This window comes from Cygnus atratus, chromosome 1, assembly GCF_013377495.2.
Source record: "Cygnus atratus isolate AKBS03 ecotype Queensland, Australia chromosome 1, CAtr_DNAZoo_HiC_assembly, whole genome shotgun sequence".
In the NCBI taxonomy this organism is placed as follows: domain Eukaryota; kingdom Metazoa; phylum Chordata; class Aves; order Anseriformes; family Anatidae; genus Cygnus; species Cygnus atratus.
Genome location: NC_066362.1, coordinates 755,390 through 771,070, shown reverse-complemented (window position 1 = coordinate 771,070; position 15,681 = coordinate 755,390). Strand labels below are relative to the sequence as shown.

The following is a 15,681-nucleotide window of genomic DNA, read 5'->3' as shown; positions in this document are numbered from 1 at the left end:
GGATGGGAACAGTCGGGGGGGACAAGGGAGAAAATTGTTCTGCCCGCCTTGGGGGTGATCCGCAGAGCAGGTTGAGGCACGAGGAGCACCCTTCATTTATTGCTGTGCCTGAGAGGTTTTTCGCATATTTTTGATAAATTCTCCTGGAAGTGTCAGCGCCTTCTCTGCGTGCAGGAGGCTGTGCGTGGCCGAGGGCAGCGCAGAGCTGGCAGAGGGGGTCGCAGGGGCCGCGGGGGCTGCGGGGCAGAGGGGGCTGCAGGGACTGTGGGCACTGCGGGCCTGGGCAGGACGGGGGCGCAGGGACTGGGGCAGGGGCGCTGGGCTCACACAGGGCTGGCTTCGGTTCCTTCTCTCGCCCTCTTGTTTGTCGTGTACATAGGGTCTATTTATATATGTATAAATATGTGTATATTTCTAAATTTCTTCACCTTAGACCTATTTTTCTCAGAGCTTTCGGGTTTGCATTTAATTTCTTGATGGGTAAGTGTGCACCTTCTAAAACACCGTAATCGTTGGTACAAATAATAACAAAAAAGGTACTGGGTGCGTGGAGGAAGGTTTCTGGAAGGGCAGGATTCACTCGTGACTCGCTTCCACCGGGCTTAGATTTGAGAATTAAATGACTCGTTAGGGTTTCTCAGTTGAAGATAACATACTATTTTGCTACAGTTATAAGTACCTTGCTGCCATTTTCTCTAGGTAGGTGAAGTTATGTTAAAGGAACATTTTCAGACTGAAAAAAAAAAAATGCTCAAGGGTTTCTCATTTTGGTGTTTTCTCAACAAGGCTCATGGAAATTAAGGTCGTTGATTTTTAATTTTTGTTCCTTGTCTGTTTCTGTGTTTGCTTTTTGTATCCAAACTGGGTTTTGACAGTGTTTAAAATCTAGATGAGCAGCTTCAGTTGAAATGTAAAGTTTTATAGAAACCTTTTTCTTGATCTGATATTTTGTAAACCTTTTCTTTAACACAACCCAAGTATTGGCACTAGATCAGCTTGGCAGTGCTTAAGGCGGTCATCATATGTGTGTGTGTGTGTGTGTGTGTGTGCATACATATACGCATACATACATGTACATACTTGGAGTGGGTAATATGTATTATTGCACATGAAAATATCCATGGTTCTAATGATATTTTTTATTATAGGGTGTATCTGCTCAGACAAACAGAAACTTCCTTTTCAAACTCAAAAAGACGCCATGGTTTAACCAGTTAATTTGCACTTGGCATATTTAAAGCAATCAGAATATTAAATATTCTTTGCCACTTTATTTTGATCCACGGTCTCTTGCCTGTAACTCCTGGAGTTGCTTTTCTGGGGGGTTTCCATAACCTCCGTCGGTTTCTGTTCGGCCTGGCGTTAGGCTGCAGTGTAGACGTGAGACAATTGGAGGTGTTTGGCTTTTCGACTGTTAGCACAAACCACTTATTCAAGGCCCGTCCACCCTAGGAAGTTCACCAGTTGCCACCTAATGCCAGAGGACCTGGAATGCTTGTTTAAACTAAAAGTGATCCAAAACATATTTTTAAAAAGAATTACTTAACTCGGAGAAAACTGGAAGGCTCCAGGAGCCTCTGGCCAGGCAGCTCCATCCAAGCGTCCCTGCGGAGCCGCGGCCGGGCACGGTGCCGGGCGTGTGCCTGGCTGCGGCCGCTCATTTCGGGAGAGAAAAACGTGCAGGCGGCACCGTGGCAGTCCCGGTGTCACCACTGCTCAGCGCCGAGTCCCAGGGCTGGCGGGATGCAGGGCAAAGCCCTTCTGGCTCCTGGGACCCCTCACAGCCCGGTCCAAGGTGGGCGAGTTGCGCTGTGGGATGTGGATGGGGCTGTGGTGGGCTCGGGAGCCGGGCTCTGCAGTGCTCCGTGCCCAGACAGGGGCCCTGATTTTCAGCAAAGCTCTGCACCCACTTTCTTCTGCTCTTCTAAAATTCCAGGTGTTTTGTTTTGGTGTCCGAAGAGCCAAGTTTCCTTGAAAGAATCTGCCTGTTGAGCACTGTTGGAAAGCCCAGCTGTAGTGCTTCCCTGAGGAAAGGCTCGCTGCACATTGGGTTTGCAGGCGCCCCGATGGCCTGGCTGGAAAAACAAGCGTTAGGGGCTGAATCTATGCTTGCTTTTTTTTTTTTTTTTTTTTTTTTTGTCCTTTAAAACAAACCATGAAATGGTGGCTGACGATAGGTAAGATGCACTCTGTATAGCAATAAGAAATACTTGCCTGCATAGACGGTGTCCTGAGGCTGTGGTAGCGGACGTGCCAGGCAGCGGCTGCCTGGAGGCTGGGGCTGGTGCGGGAGGGTCCTCGCCGAGCCCCCGGGGGACGCGGAAGCTCAGTCCTAGCTTCAAGTGGCCTTTCCTCTGAATCGGGAGGGGTGGCGAGGGGGGTGCCCCACTGGGTGAATTAATTTAGTGCAATGACATAGGGGAGCCTTTTTTCTCATGATGCCTACTGCCCTTAAATGTTGAAACCGGGTCTTTGTAAGCAATGTCTGTGTATCTATGTGTATATATGAGGGACAAATTTTAAATTACTGCCTTTTTTCCCTGTTTATTTTTCTGAGTAATTCCAGATGTACTTTAGTCTCTCTACTGTCAAAACTTTTATATTGTAAAACTGATGCTGGTGGCTTTTGGTTATTTTGGTTTTTGTTTTTGTAAAAAAGAAGAAAAAAAGAAAAAAAGAAAAAAGAAAAAGAAAAAAAAAAGTCTGCATCTCTCTATGTTGTCAGTTTTAGGCTGTAAATTCCAACTATCAATAAAAGCTCAAAATTCACGTGCCAGTGGTGGATTCCTGCAGGACACACTGAGCCCTGCCGTGCTGCTCCCGGGAGCCAGGCGCTGTCACGGCCTCAGCCCGGCCGCTGTGCACGGGCAGCGCTGGGGCTGTGGGACCCCCACCCCCCGCCAGGGCTGTGGGACCCCCCCCCCCCCGTGGGAGCGCAGGAGCCGTGGCCAGGGCTCAGGGCATGGCCAGGGCAGCGGGGCTTGAAGGCGTTTGTTGCTCTCGAAGGGGCGAGAGAAGGTAAAAGCACATCGGTACCTGCTCCTGCGCGGTCTCAGGAGGTGAAAAAGCAGCAGCAGCGTTGTAAGAGGAGCGAGGCTTTGCTTTTAATCTGCACCACTGGAGCAAGAGTGACCTGGCACCCATCAGGAGCTGGTACAGGGCAGGATCTGGGGCTCTGGATGACACCTCTGGAGTGACTGGGGGCAGTGACCAGGGATGTGGCTGATGGTGAGGCCAATGCACATCCTGACGGCAGCCATGCTCTTGCTCACCCCGGTTTAGTCCTTGCCACAGCCTGGCCTGCAAGCAGGCGAACCACCCGCAGCGCCCCGGGTGCCGTGGCTGTTAGCAGCTTTGCCAAATGCTGTGTGCAGCCGGTCCCTTGTTGTTGACTGATAGCTGTGTTGTAAGAAAAAACTCCATCCCAGGGAGCCTTGTGACAAAGTTTTCAAGTCTTCACCAGGAAGAAAGCCGTGCTTGTTGCCGGTAAAGGCTGTGCCAGCCATCAGCACGCACCTGGAGCAGGGCTGGGCATCACCCCTGTAGCTTGTTCTCCGTTGACCCCGTTTCAGGGCGTTGAGATGGAGTCGTCGCATGAAGCCTTCTCTCGTTCCCTCTAGTTTTTCCAAGGGGTCCCCATCTTGGTGGCTGCAGCCAGGAGCAGGTTTAAGTGAGACAGTTGCGTGAAGTCACTGTTCCCATCCAGACTAATGAAGCTTTTTGGTTACCCAAGGTGAGCAGCCCCAGGTGTGGTGCCACGCACTGCCTGGTCTCACCAAGGCATGATAGAGAGGTTGCAAACTGGCATCATTGGGTCTGGGTTTCTTTCTGCTTCAACTTCACTGGTTTCCATCAGCTGCTGTAGATTTAAGGCAGTTTTCAGCATGCCTCAGCAGTGCTGTGCTTCATCCATGCGCAGTGTGAGCTGCTTGGAGACAGCCCGTTGCTTCAGCGTGTGAGAAACGGGAACTGGTCCAACCTTCGAACGCACTCCTGGGGCTGGAGAGGACCCCGGGGGCGGTCAGTGGGATGGGGACAGGGCCTGAACCAGCTGTGTGCCCAGCCTGAGACAAATGGAGTTGTGTTCCTTCAACGTGAAGAAAGAAGACAGAAACAAACAAACAAAACCCTTTCATATGGACAGCAAATGGGGGAAAAAAAATAAAAAGGTCGTTTAACAAATTGAAAGTCACAGCTGCAAATGTGCGTATGGGGTGGGGGGAGGAGGAAACTAAGAGAAAACCAAGCATAAAATCTGGGCTCCTGGAGACTTACACAGCAGTACAGGGGCTGCTGGTTTTGTTCTTCATTAGCTTTTACTGTTAAAATCAGCTGCTCAGGATGTCCCCACCACAGAGATGGAGCAGCAGAAATGGTCTCACAGCAGAGCTGAGCTTTAATGCCCCAGGCAGCAGACACCTGATGAACCACGGTCTGTGTTAGCCCATGATGGGCACCACTGAGCCCTGCTCAGAGCAGTCGTGGCGGGGCTCCTGCCCTCCTCCTCCTCGCTGTGCCGGCTGCTCTCCACAGGGCTCTAGCCCCAGCCACAGGTAGCAGCCCCCATCCTGCAGCTCCTGCGGCGCTGGGGGGGGCTGCGGGGCACCCGCTGTGGGTGGCAGTGAGGCACAAGGGGGCATGTGTCATATTAATTTTTTTATTAAATTCAGTTAGTCTTCTCTTTTATATAATAACCTTTTTCCTCTAGGCACAATACAATACAAGGACTCTGTATGTTTGACACAATGTACAGAAACTTCAATAATCTACAACTGCTCAGGTAAGTTACAAAACCTCCATGTTACACCAGCTACCTGCCACAGCCATTATTGTACAATAAAACAAAGAGGGGAACCTGGGGATTAAGACTGTACAAAGACCTCTGCACTGAAATAAAACAAGGAACTCCTTTAAAAACAAGACAGGTAGGAGAGCTGGCTGAGCTTGCAGGAGAGGCGGGGCGGGTCGGGCCCTGGTCACGGTCGCTTCGCGGAGCTGGGAGGGCCGCGGGGGCCAGTTCCCATCCCGTGGACGGACGGACAGCCGCAGGTCCTGAGCGTCCTCCACCTGCCCAGGAAGCGACCTCGGGATGAGCAGGGCCAAACCCACCCGCAGTAACACCAGTGCAGGGGATGAGGTGCTGCAGGATCTGATTCTGTACCGAGATTCCCCCTTTGCACTGACACTGTGACAGCAATAAGCAGGGAGGCGGCAGCGGGGGGGACGCGCAGCCCCCAGCAGTGCTGGGGGGCAAACCTGCCCTCCTGTGGGGCCGAGACCCCTCCACTGGCGGGCTTGGCCTGGCAGCGCTGGCAGGGGCCCAGCCTGAGCACAAGCACAGGGGTTTGGGGAAGGGATGAGCCCCGGAGGTGGGGAGAAGCAGGCAGCACAGCGCAGTGCCACGCACGGTGCCCGCCGAGGTGCTGCCCGCTCCTTCCCGCAGGACGCACGGGGTGACCAGAGCAGAGACCAGAGCAGAGCGTGGCACTCGACAGCGCCCATCGCATCCTGGCCCTGGTGTCATCACCTGGCATCAAACCCCTGGGGACCCTGGGCTGCAGCCGAGCAGGACCCCTTGTCCCTGGGGCTGGGTGGGCCCCATCTGGGAAGGGACCTGCAGGGACAGGGGGCACTCCCCAGCCTGGGCCAGGGGACCGAGGCTGCAGCATTTGGCACCTCCCATGGGGAATGCACCCCCGCCAGCAAGCCTGAGCAAGGAGGTAGAGGCTGCACCCAGCCAGGGCAGGGAGCCCGTTGGTCACAGCCTGAACAGGCACCAGCCACATCCGTGCCCCCTCCTGTACACGCACCTGGTGCCTACAGCTACAACACTGTGAGCAGCCCCGGGCAGGCAGCAGCTGTGCTCGTTTGTTCCTGTGCAAGTCTATGAGAGCTCAAGGGCTTGGGAGCGCTGCCCGCTGCTGCCAGAGGGCCAGGGCAGGATGGTCCCAGAGCTCAGGCCAGCGCCCTCTGCACCCACAGGCACCCTGAGCTGCAGATCCCTGGCTCCAGCAAAGCAGGAGCTAAGCCTGGGCCACACTTGGGCCAGTGACTGCACTGGGGGCAGCAGCACCAGGTGAGGAGGGAGCAGGCCCTGCCCCATGGATGCTCGGGCAGACATGCAAGCCGTGGGGAGGATGAGGGAGCCAGGCAGCTCCTGCTTTCTCTAGCAGCACGGGGCAGTGGCAGGGGGCACCCTCTCCAGCCAGCCAACACCATCCCTGCTGCAGCAGAGCTGGAGTGAGGCCGCCTGGCCCAGAGGTGCACAGAGGACACAGGGTAATTACAGGGCTCAGACAGGACGGAGGAGCAGAGCAGGACAGGCTCCCGCCTGCACCCCAGCCTGCTTCAATGCAACGAATTCCTCCACTACACAGTCCTACCATAGTGTAACACGCTGATCCTGCCCCCACCACCACCTGCGGGAGCATGGGCGGCTGTGGGCACTCCGGTACAGCACACCCGCGGCAGGGAAGGGTCCATCTCCTCGCCAGTCAGTCACAGCCCCGGCTCAGCGCCGAGCCTGGGCACTGCCTCTGCTCCACGTGCTGGGGCGCGGGAGACTCTGTGCCTGGAATAGAGGCTCCTCTGAGCCAGGCTCACGCGTCCGACAAGCAGCTCTGGATGCGGTCGATCCACTGCTGGGCTAGCTGCACATCCTGGGCGCAGAAATTGTAAACTCGTTTTGTCGTCTTCAGCTGCAGGGGAGGAGAGAGAAGGTGAGCGGGGCTGGGCGGCTGCTCCGGGTGAGCCAGCAGCACCGTGGCCTCCAGGAGCCCAGCGAGGGGCAGGGGCCGTGGGCTGCCGAGCTCCTTTCCATGCAGCGCAGGCTCAGCGCCCCACTCACATCGAAGAAGGCTTTCTCGTCCACCGTCTTGGGGGCCCCCATGGTGGGGGTGCCAGGGGTGATGGACTCCACGTCAGCCAGGTCAATGACTCCTTTGCACTCCGTGTCCATCCGGCTGTCGTAGTACCGCAGCTGCGGGGAGAGGTCCCGCACACAGCTCAGCACGCGGGGAGGGAGGGAAGGACCCCCGGACACCCATCCCTCACCCTGCCCAGCCCCTCAGTACCTGATGCTTGGTTTTATCCAGCACAAACCAGCGAGGCTTCCAGGGTTTCATGAAGGCTCCTTTCTTGTACAGGGTCCCCTCATAGGACCTGCGGGGGCCAGGCAGTGCGTCAGTGCCTCGCTGCACCCCGTGGGCGAAAGCAGAGAGGGGCCCGAGTGCGGTTCAGCCAGTGGCAGCCTGACATCAGCGGGGACCACCGAGGTCCCTGCGCTGCAGAACCCAGGTGCCACCCCTCTGGGAACGGCCCCCCACCCCTGTCCCCCACCCCTTTCCCCTCCCCGCCTGCCTGTTCTCGCTCTCCGACATCTGGAACTGGCTGTAGAGCGTGCTGGTGCTCTTCCGGCCGCCCTGCTTCCCGCTGGACGGGGTGGAGGTGCTGCTGGTGTCGCTGTCAAGGCTGAGGTTGAGCGTCGAGCCCACGCCACTCTCCTGCAGGTACACGCCCAGCGAGCGGCGGTGGTGGGAGAGGCCGGAGGACATCAGCAGGGAGCTGGGGGTCTGCGGGAGGCAGAGGGCACCGTGTGAGGGTGGAGGGCTCCTCAGGCACACCAAGCACCAGCTCCCCTCCTCAGCCCCGGGCTGCAGAAGCTAACACCAGCCTCGCTGGGCACCCTCAGCAGAACCAAGTCCTCCCTTCAGCCCCATCACAGCCCTACCCGGCTGCCCTCCTGCCGGGCCTCGGTGCGCTGGGAAGCTTTGATCTTGTCCCACGTGTCCTTCCAGCGCTCTGGAACCTGCCCCAGCTCCATCTCCAGGTTGTGCAGCTCCTGCAGGGAAGAGTCAGGCGTCAGCCCGAGCTGTCTGTGTCCCGGGGGGGCTGCAGAGCGCTGTGCATGGGGCACTGCACCACCTCTGGGACACCGTCCAAGCCCAAACTCACCTCCAGCAGCTTGGAGATGGCGTCGGGCTCCACGCGGCTGCGGTTGTCGTAGCAGGGCCAGATGATCTTGCGCTTTGTCTGCGGGGCGCTGGTGTCCTGCCGGTCTGCCTCCTCCACGTGCTCCGGCTGCCCCTGCACCAGCTCCCAGTCATAGGAGGGGCCCTCCGACAGCGTCTCCTCCGTGTAGTAGTCCCACACCTTCAGGTTGGAAATGTTGCTGTACGGCCTTAGCACCTAGGGAAGAGCCAGGGTTATGCTCAGAAGAGCTGGCGGCATCCAGGCAGACCTGGCCATGCTGCAGGGTCACAGACAAGCCTGTGTTGTACTGGTTTTCTCTGTCCAGACTGGAAACCAGTCCCTTCACAAAGAGCTTTCCCCATGGTGATGCTTTCTGGCTGGTACCAAGAGGCTGCAGGCTGGTCAGCAGAGGGCAATGCTGGCCCGGCGACACCAGAGCTGCTGCCAGGACAGGGCCCAGACCAAACGCAGGCTCTGAGCAGCCCAGCCCCAGACTGGGCTCGCATGCACAGCGCTTCTCCCATAGCTGCCACCGTGCTGGGGCCATGCGCCAGAAGCCGAGCTCTCCCAGTGGAAGGGTATTTCCAGCTTGTGGTGGTGAAGAGCCCATAAAGAGACCCTGACAGCTCCAGCTCAGGATCTCTCCTCTGCTCGAGGTTCCTTGCATTACCCCCAGAAATCCCTGAGCCCCTGCTGAGTGCGGGGTCCTGAGGGGGCTGGAGCAGGTGGATCCAGAGCAGCAGCAGAGCTCTCACCTCCCCATCCTCGGGGGCATACATGTAGTTGAAGAAGACAGGAGCCTTCTTGTTCAGCCGGTCGATGTAATCCCAAATTGACTTGTAGACCTGCTGGCTTTTCCGCTCACCCTTCTCCTCGTAAAGGAGGCCTGTGGAGAGGAGGGCAGGGAGGGCGTTATTTGGGGCAAGTCATTGAGCTACCACCCCCTGCGCACCCTGCACGCTGCCCTCACCCAGCTCGATGCGCTCGTAGTCCGAGTCCAGCAGGAATGTCCGGAAACGATTGGAAATGTAGTGGTAGCTGAGGAACTTCAGGTAGTACTGGCTGAACTCAAACTCCATGGGGAACTGCAGGTGGATCTGTGAGGAAGAGCGAGGTGAGGCCTCCCAGCACCCACCTACGCTGGCAGTCGCTGCCCAAACCGCGGGCTGGCACCGGTGCTCGGGCAGCCCCCACTGGTGGCAGGGATCTCCACGGCTGGCAGCAGGGCCAGCAGCCCGCCCGAGGACCTCACCTGATGCACGCAGTCCAGGAACTGCAGGAAGATGGGCGCAAAGCCGCTGCTCTGGCTAGCCAGGGTCTGGGCCCCGCGGTGGCTGAAGCGGTGCCCGAAGGACAGCCACTCCTTCTCCACGAGCAGGCGGAAGCCCTCCATCGTCCGGTAGTAGGGGTCCGAGAGCAGCTGCACCAAGGAAACAACCTGCAAGGACAGGGGGGCTCGAGATGCTCGTGGGGACAAGGTCAGCGGCAGCCGTCGCGCTGGGCAGCTGAGGGCTCCTACCTGCGTGGTGATGTCCCAGCCGTCCTCCAGGCTGACGAGCACAGAGGAGCCCGTGTCCAGCAGCTCCACCACTAGCACTGAAATCTGCAGGATCTTATGGATCTGCCAACGTAAGGATCAAGACTTACTAGGGAGCAGGAAACTCATTTGCTGTCGTGGGGCAAAGCGACCCCTTCTTCTGGAAACAGCTGAGCCAAATGGAGCAGAGCACAAGGGCTCTGCAGGGCCAAGACATGACTCCAGTGCTCAGGCACTGCGAGCCTGAACAGCAAAGGCAGAGGGGCAGAACCACCACAGCAGTATGGCCGTGGGTGCTGTGCTCCCTCCAGCAGCCAGGGTCTGGGCCCACGGCAGCTCTGCAGACAAAACCCATCCTACAGAGAAGCAGACCCTGGGTCCCCCTGGGTCCTGCGGGTGCTGCCCTGTATGCTGCCGTGCTGCAGGTCCTGTCCTGCTTCTCCAGCCGGCAGCTGCCCCAGATGCTCGCAGCGCTCATATCCAGAGCCACCAAGCAGCACGTTGTCTGGGCTCTTTCATCCTTGTTCCTCTCAGCCCAGCCTTGTTTGCTTAGTGTCCCCACTCTGTGCCAAGCGGCACTCGCGACAGAGCACCTAGACCCCCCCCCTTCAGCCTCTGCTTCACCAGAAGGGACAAACACATCCCTGACACAATCCGACAGTGCCATGGGGATGGATTGGGGCCCCTGCAGCCTCCGGGGAACCACTGACCTGGGAGAGCCACTCAGACTCCTCCAGGGACCGCAGATAGGTGACGGGGGGGTCGCCGGGGGGGCAGCCGGGCACACAGGCCTTCATCAGCTTCTTGAAGCTGGCTTTCACCTGCCGCACATCGAACACTTCGATGGGCACCACCTCCCAGTGCTGCAGCGGGTCCGGTTTCACGCCCTGCGGGAGGAGAGCATCAGCACCGTGCGAGGCCGTGCGCAGCCCCACCGCCACCTCGTCCCCTTCAGCTACCTTCAGCTGCGACTTGTCCCCGATGATGTAGAGCGAGGCGCGGTGCTGGCGCAGGAAGCTGGCCTCGGCGGGGGTGCCGTTGTGCTGGGTGCTCAGCAGGTCCTTCCCAGCCAGGCGCGACCCGATCTCCACGTTCAGGGCGTAGCTGCTCATGCGCCCGCTGGCGCGGATGCTGCCCCACTTGCCTGCAAGACGGCCGCGGTCACCAAGGGGCCCCGAGGCCGGGACGGCCGCTGCGCTCACCCCGACCCCGACGGGCTGGCGCAGGGCGAGCAGCTCTCCGTGGGAGCCGAGCTGCTGCCACCCGCAGGGCAGCGCCCTTGGAGCACATGCTGGGAAGGTGCTGGGCATCAGGTTTGCTTTTGCTCCGTCTCCTCGCTGGGTGCTGTGGGGCCTCCTGCCCGCCGTGAGCCGGGACCAGCCCCAGCCCTGAGCAACGTGGGCTGCCCCCGTGCCCCTGTGCCAGGACTCACCCCCTTCCCTGCAAGCCAGACCCCCTCCTCCGCCACCACCACCGAGCACCAGCAGAAGTGCGAGGAGCCTAAAGCAAACCTGGGAGAGGGCGCGGGGTCGGCACGGGCAGACCCAGGACTTACCGCTGGCACCGCGGCTGGGCCGCACCAGGGACGTGCTCAGCTGAGCGCAGGCGTGAGCGGGCAGGCGGTGGTGTTACTGGGGCATTAGTCGTGTGAAGGGGGTGCGGGGTGTGGGGGTGTGGGGTCAGTCGTCAGGTTAGCACCCGGGCGGCGGTTAGGCGCACGGCGGTACCGTACCTCGGGGCGCCTCGCGGCCCTTCGCCGACGCGCACTTGGGGGTGGAGAGGGTGATGACCCTGGCTCTGTGACCGAGCCCTGAGAGCACAGGACGAAAGCAACCTCAGCGAAGGCGCCGGGCAGAGCTGGACCAACGCTCTCGCTGGGTGGACATGGATGGAAGGGACGGGCAGCGGCGCCCGGGGGTCGGGATGGAGCGACTGGAGCCACGAATGGGATGGAGATGGCACGGGGAGCTGCCTCCGGGTCCTGCAGCCGGTCCCTCCCTCCCTCCCCTGCGGCTGCCCCATGCCAGAGAGCTCTGGGGAAGCGAGAGGGAAGCAACTACTCTACCCCAGCTGCCCCGGCCCGGGGGCCTTCGCGAGGCCCCCACGAGGCAGCGTTCACTCGCACGTCCTCACCTCCACGGCTAATAGTACCGGGCCCATCGTCCTTCCCTCCCATCACCTGCTTCATGAGCGATCCCAGCTTAGGCTGCCTCTTGTCGGAGAAATCTGTAGCACCAACAAAACGTCAGCTCTGAGCCTCCCTGTGCTGCCCCAGCAGGACCCTCCCGCCCTGCCTCCCCACGGCTGCTCCAGAGGGAGGGAAGGGGCCCGAGAAGGAACCAGCGGCAAGCAGGAGAGCCCGGGGCCGGGACCAGGGGCCAGCATGCAGGAGACACCTTCCAGCTGCAGCCACGGCACGCAGGCACCTGCAGCAGCAGCGTGAGCAGGGGCTGGACCCCACAGCACCAGCGAGTGCCACCGCTCTGCCCCAGCCCTGCCCTGGGGGGCGCCACCCAGAGCCGTGGAGCCGGGCAGAGCCCAGCACTGTGCCTGCTCCCTCGCCGCCCCCCAGCCCCTCTGACCGTGCTGCTTCTGCAGCAGCTTCGGGCACGTCCCACACCAGGGAACGAGCCCTGGGGGGCTTCAGCAACTGGGCTCTCCTACATCCCTTTGCCCCCCGGTCACCTCCGCAGCGATGATGGGGTGGAATGGCAGGGACAGACGATGAATGGCAATGGAGCATGGCTGGCAGCAATGGAGAGCTCTGCTCGGGCAGGAGCTGCTCGGACAGCACGAGACAGACTTACCGCAGCTTCCCGTGACAGACCCCGCGGGCTGCCCCCCGCTGTGCTTGGTGCCGAGGTCTCAGCTGATGGGGTCCATCCCCTCCCAGCCCACCCCCGGCTCTCAGCAAGCGCCTGGGTCCAGCTGGGAGCTCCCAGTGCTTGCAGGTGCAGGGACACCGCCTTTCCCAAACCCATCCCCACCACCAGTCCCGGAGACCCGGTGGGAACAGGGAGCTCTGGGAAGTGCACCGGGAAGGCTCTGCTGCCTTCATGGAGATGGCAGACCAGGGAGAGCTGCTCACCTGGCTGTCCAGGCTCTGGGACACGCAGCAGGACCCACGAGCGGGGCCCCGTGCACCAAGTAAGGCGCGAGCCTCCTGCCTCCCCTGAGCACTGCGCCGCAGCGCCACGACCCAGCTCCTCTCACCTGAGCTGCTCATGTGTGCCGAGGTGAAGCCACTGAGCGTGTTGCGCCCACTGGCGTCAGCATAGTGAGGCATGGAGTTGATCACTGCCTGCAGATACTTTTCCTGCTCCAAACTGGTGGAGTCTGTCTGCGAGGGGCCTAGGAGAGAGCCAAGAGCATCAGCACTCCGCCCCGGGCACGGGATGGGGCCGCAGCCCGCTCCAGCACAGCGCTGCCTGGGGCGAGGGGGACAGGCACCTGTGGTGGGGGCGTTCTGGGACTTGAAGAGGCCCACGACGCCCTTGCCGTGCAGCCCTCCCGAGCGCAGCAGCACGGCCTTGGTGCGGGAGTTGCGCCAGCACACCACGGGGAAGCGGTTCTGACGGTAGCAGCGGGAGATGCGCTGGATCGTGTTGTCCTGGATGCTCTGCGGCACGATGAGCAGCCCGGGGTAGCTGCGGGAGAGAGCGGAGGCTCTGCAGGGCGCAGCGAGGTGCAGCACGAGCCCGCCCGCAGCTCCCACAAGCGTCTGAAGACCCTCGCTGCCCTCTCCTGCCATTGCAGGCCTCTTCCCAGGCGGCTGCCCCCGCCGCCGCCACGCCACTTGGGCTCACCTCCGACAAATGGCGTACATGCGGTTCACCGTGGAGATGCGGAAGGGCTCGTTCTTGGAGCGCGTGAGGCTGCTGCTGAGCGTGCCCAGCCCCAGCCGCTGGTAGTCGCGGCAGCAGGCTCGCTCCACCAGGTGGTTGATGGTCATCTTCTCCGAAGGTTTGATGGTGGTGGTGGGGGTCAAAGTGCTTCTGTCCATCTCTTCAGACACTGCGGAGACAAAGGGGGACCTGGGTCAGCCTGCGGCGCGGAGGCGGTGTCCCGCTTGCAGCTGGAGGCATCGTCCAACCTGGCAGAGACAGGACGGGACGGGAGCTGCACCCCAGCACCTTCCCCTGAAACAGAAGAGCTCTGGTCCTTCCCAAGGGCTGGGCACTGGATTTTGAAGCAAGAGCCTTTGCTCGTTAGGTTAACAGAATTCAAAGCATCCTAGTGAACAGAAGGAAAGCTCTGAAATCAGCCACGTACGATCTGAGAGGCCAGCCCCGCATGCAGCAGGCTCCCCGTGGATACTGCTCCCATCGAGCCCCGGATCCCACAGCCATGCCTCCTCCGACAGCCCTCCCCGGGGGAGGCTGGGATCTTCAGTACTGGGAACTCCTGGTCCTTTGCTCCTCTCAGCCCAAACGAGTTTGTCTCACATCCAATCCAACCTTTCTTGCTACAGCTTAAGTCTGCACATTTTCGCCTGACAGGCTGAGGCCACCAAGTAACTCCCTCCCCTCCGCACGGCTCACTGGGTATTTTCAGTTCTAAGGCAGGAATATCTCAGCTCGCTGCCTGGTCACTACAAGGGGACAAGAGCTGGCAGGCTGCCGGGGACAGGCAGCGGTGACCGGGGGCAGCGCTCTGCGCAGGGAAGCTCCCGCGCCTGCTCCCTGCACGGTGACAGCCGAGCCCTGTCCCGGGGAGCTCCTGCTGCAGCCTCCCCCTGCTCCCCGCCGCCTCCCTCCCCGCGCAGGGTGCTCCCAACCTGAGATCTCGTCCTCGTTGTCCTCTGCGAAGTGCTGGCTGCTCCGCTGCTCCCACGCGGGCGGCGTGTATTTCTTCCGTGTCACGTACTGGCGGCCGATTGTTTTCTTGGCGTTTTTCACCAGGTTTTTGGAGAGCGTCCTGGAACAAAAGAAGAGGCCGGGGCCAGCTGACACCCGCTCCAGCATGCGTACGGCCAGCAGGGTAGGCCCCGAAGGCTGGAGCAACACCCACGTCACACCCAGAGCGAAGCAGAGACGGAGCACCCCGACCACCGGAGCACCCCGACCACTGGCACACCCCGACCACCGGAGCGCCCCGACCACCCCGACCACCGGCACACCCCGACCACTGCCGGCAGGCACGGTCGCAGCCACGGCCACCAGAGGATGGATGCCACCTGCAGCGCCCAGCACTGGGCGAGCAGCCCCAGGCTGAGCAGCCCCCAGCGCCCCAGCCTCCTGGGCGCACCACCGGCGTGGATCCAGCCACGTCCTGGGCTCTGAAGCCACCACCTCCACATCTGAGCCCTCAGACCCATTGGTCTGTCGCATCCCTAGAGAATCGTGGAATCCCAGAATGGTTTGGGTGGGAAGGGACCTCAGAGCCCATCTCATTCCAATCCCTGCCCCCAACCCCATCCAGCCTGGCCCTGGTCACTGCCAGGGACTGGGCACCCCCAGCTCCTCGGGGCAGCCTGTGCCACTGCCCTCATCATGAAAAAATCCTCATTTCTCCAAGGTGGGCTCCTTCTCACCACCGGGGCAAGGTGACGGCTGCTGAAGGCCGCCTGGGGACGCCGCCAGCCCAGCCCAGACACGGGGCAGAGGGGAGCTGCTGAAGGCGAGCTGCCCGGCGCTGTGTAAGGGACAGTGACAGCAGCTGGGCCCAGCCCCCCACCCGCCCGTGGGGGAACTTCTCTGCCTGCCGAGGGCAGAATGGGAAGGCGCAGAAGGGAAATCTTCAAAAACCTGCAGATGGTTAGGCTGCGTGGTCAGAACAGGCTCCTTAGGACACAGCTCCAGCAAGCCTACGCTTGAAGGCACGAATGGTCTGCACGTGTGCAGGACCTCACACACATCATCATCATCGTCATCATCGTCATCTCAGGGAGCCCATGGGCTCAAAGAGGAACAAGTAAAGAAGGTGCAGGAATCAGCCAGGGAACAGGCCACGTCCAGCCCAGAACAACAGCCAAGCTGGTGCGCAGATCTCTAGTAATTCACCTTGTCAGGACTGGGGCCCAAGTGAGACTAGCAGGTGGCTCGTTTTGCTTTACAAAGCAGACCAAGAGGGAATCTAACCGCTCCCTACAGTTATTAAGAGAAGAAAAGCCTTAGGACTGGGAAATAACACTGTCCTGGGAACCAGTGGTCAGGTACGGAGGCTAGAAGTAG

At 60.4% G+C, this 15,681-nt stretch overlaps 1 protein-coding gene across 6 annotated transcripts in view; it reads right to left on the bottom strand.

Annotated features, from left to right (window-relative positions):
* Positions 1–4,643: 4,643 nt before the first annotated feature.
* The window catches only part of SBF1 (SET binding factor 1), a 74,111-nt gene continuing 63,073 nt past the window's right edge, over positions 4,644–15,681 (bottom strand). For 2 of the 6 annotated variants that reach the window (XM_035569297.1, XM_050708375.1), the window contains exons 25-42: positions 14,286–14,425; positions 13,315–13,522; positions 12,959–13,155; positions 12,722–12,859; positions 11,642–11,734; positions 11,241–11,318; positions 10,468–10,652; positions 10,219–10,395; positions 9,491–9,592; positions 9,224–9,409; positions 8,942–9,068; positions 8,727–8,857; positions 7,954–8,187; positions 7,730–7,840; positions 7,360–7,571; positions 7,074–7,161; positions 6,848–6,979; positions 4,644–6,698 (exon numbers count right to left, since the gene is read on the bottom strand). In XM_035569297.1, the coding sequence (XP_035425190.1) occupies positions 6,600–6,698; positions 6,848–6,979; positions 7,074–7,161; positions 7,360–7,571; positions 7,730–7,840; positions 7,954–8,187; positions 8,727–8,857; positions 8,942–9,068; positions 9,224–9,409; positions 9,491–9,592; positions 10,219–10,395; positions 10,468–10,652; positions 11,241–11,318; positions 11,642–11,734; positions 12,722–12,859; positions 12,959–13,155; positions 13,315–13,522; positions 14,286–14,425 (2,638 nt within the window). In that variant the 3' untranslated portion in view covers positions 4,644–6,599. Of the gene's footprint in view, positions 6,699–6,847; positions 6,980–7,073; positions 7,162–7,359; positions 7,572–7,729; positions 7,841–7,953; positions 8,188–8,726; positions 8,858–8,941; positions 9,069–9,223; positions 9,593–10,218; positions 10,396–10,467; positions 10,653–11,240; positions 11,319–11,641; positions 11,735–12,721; positions 12,860–12,958; positions 13,156–13,314; positions 13,523–14,285; positions 14,426–15,681 lie in introns of all 6 variants that reach the window. The other 4 variants (XM_035569298.2, XM_035569300.2, XM_035569301.1 and 1 more) reach the window with 4 other exon arrangements.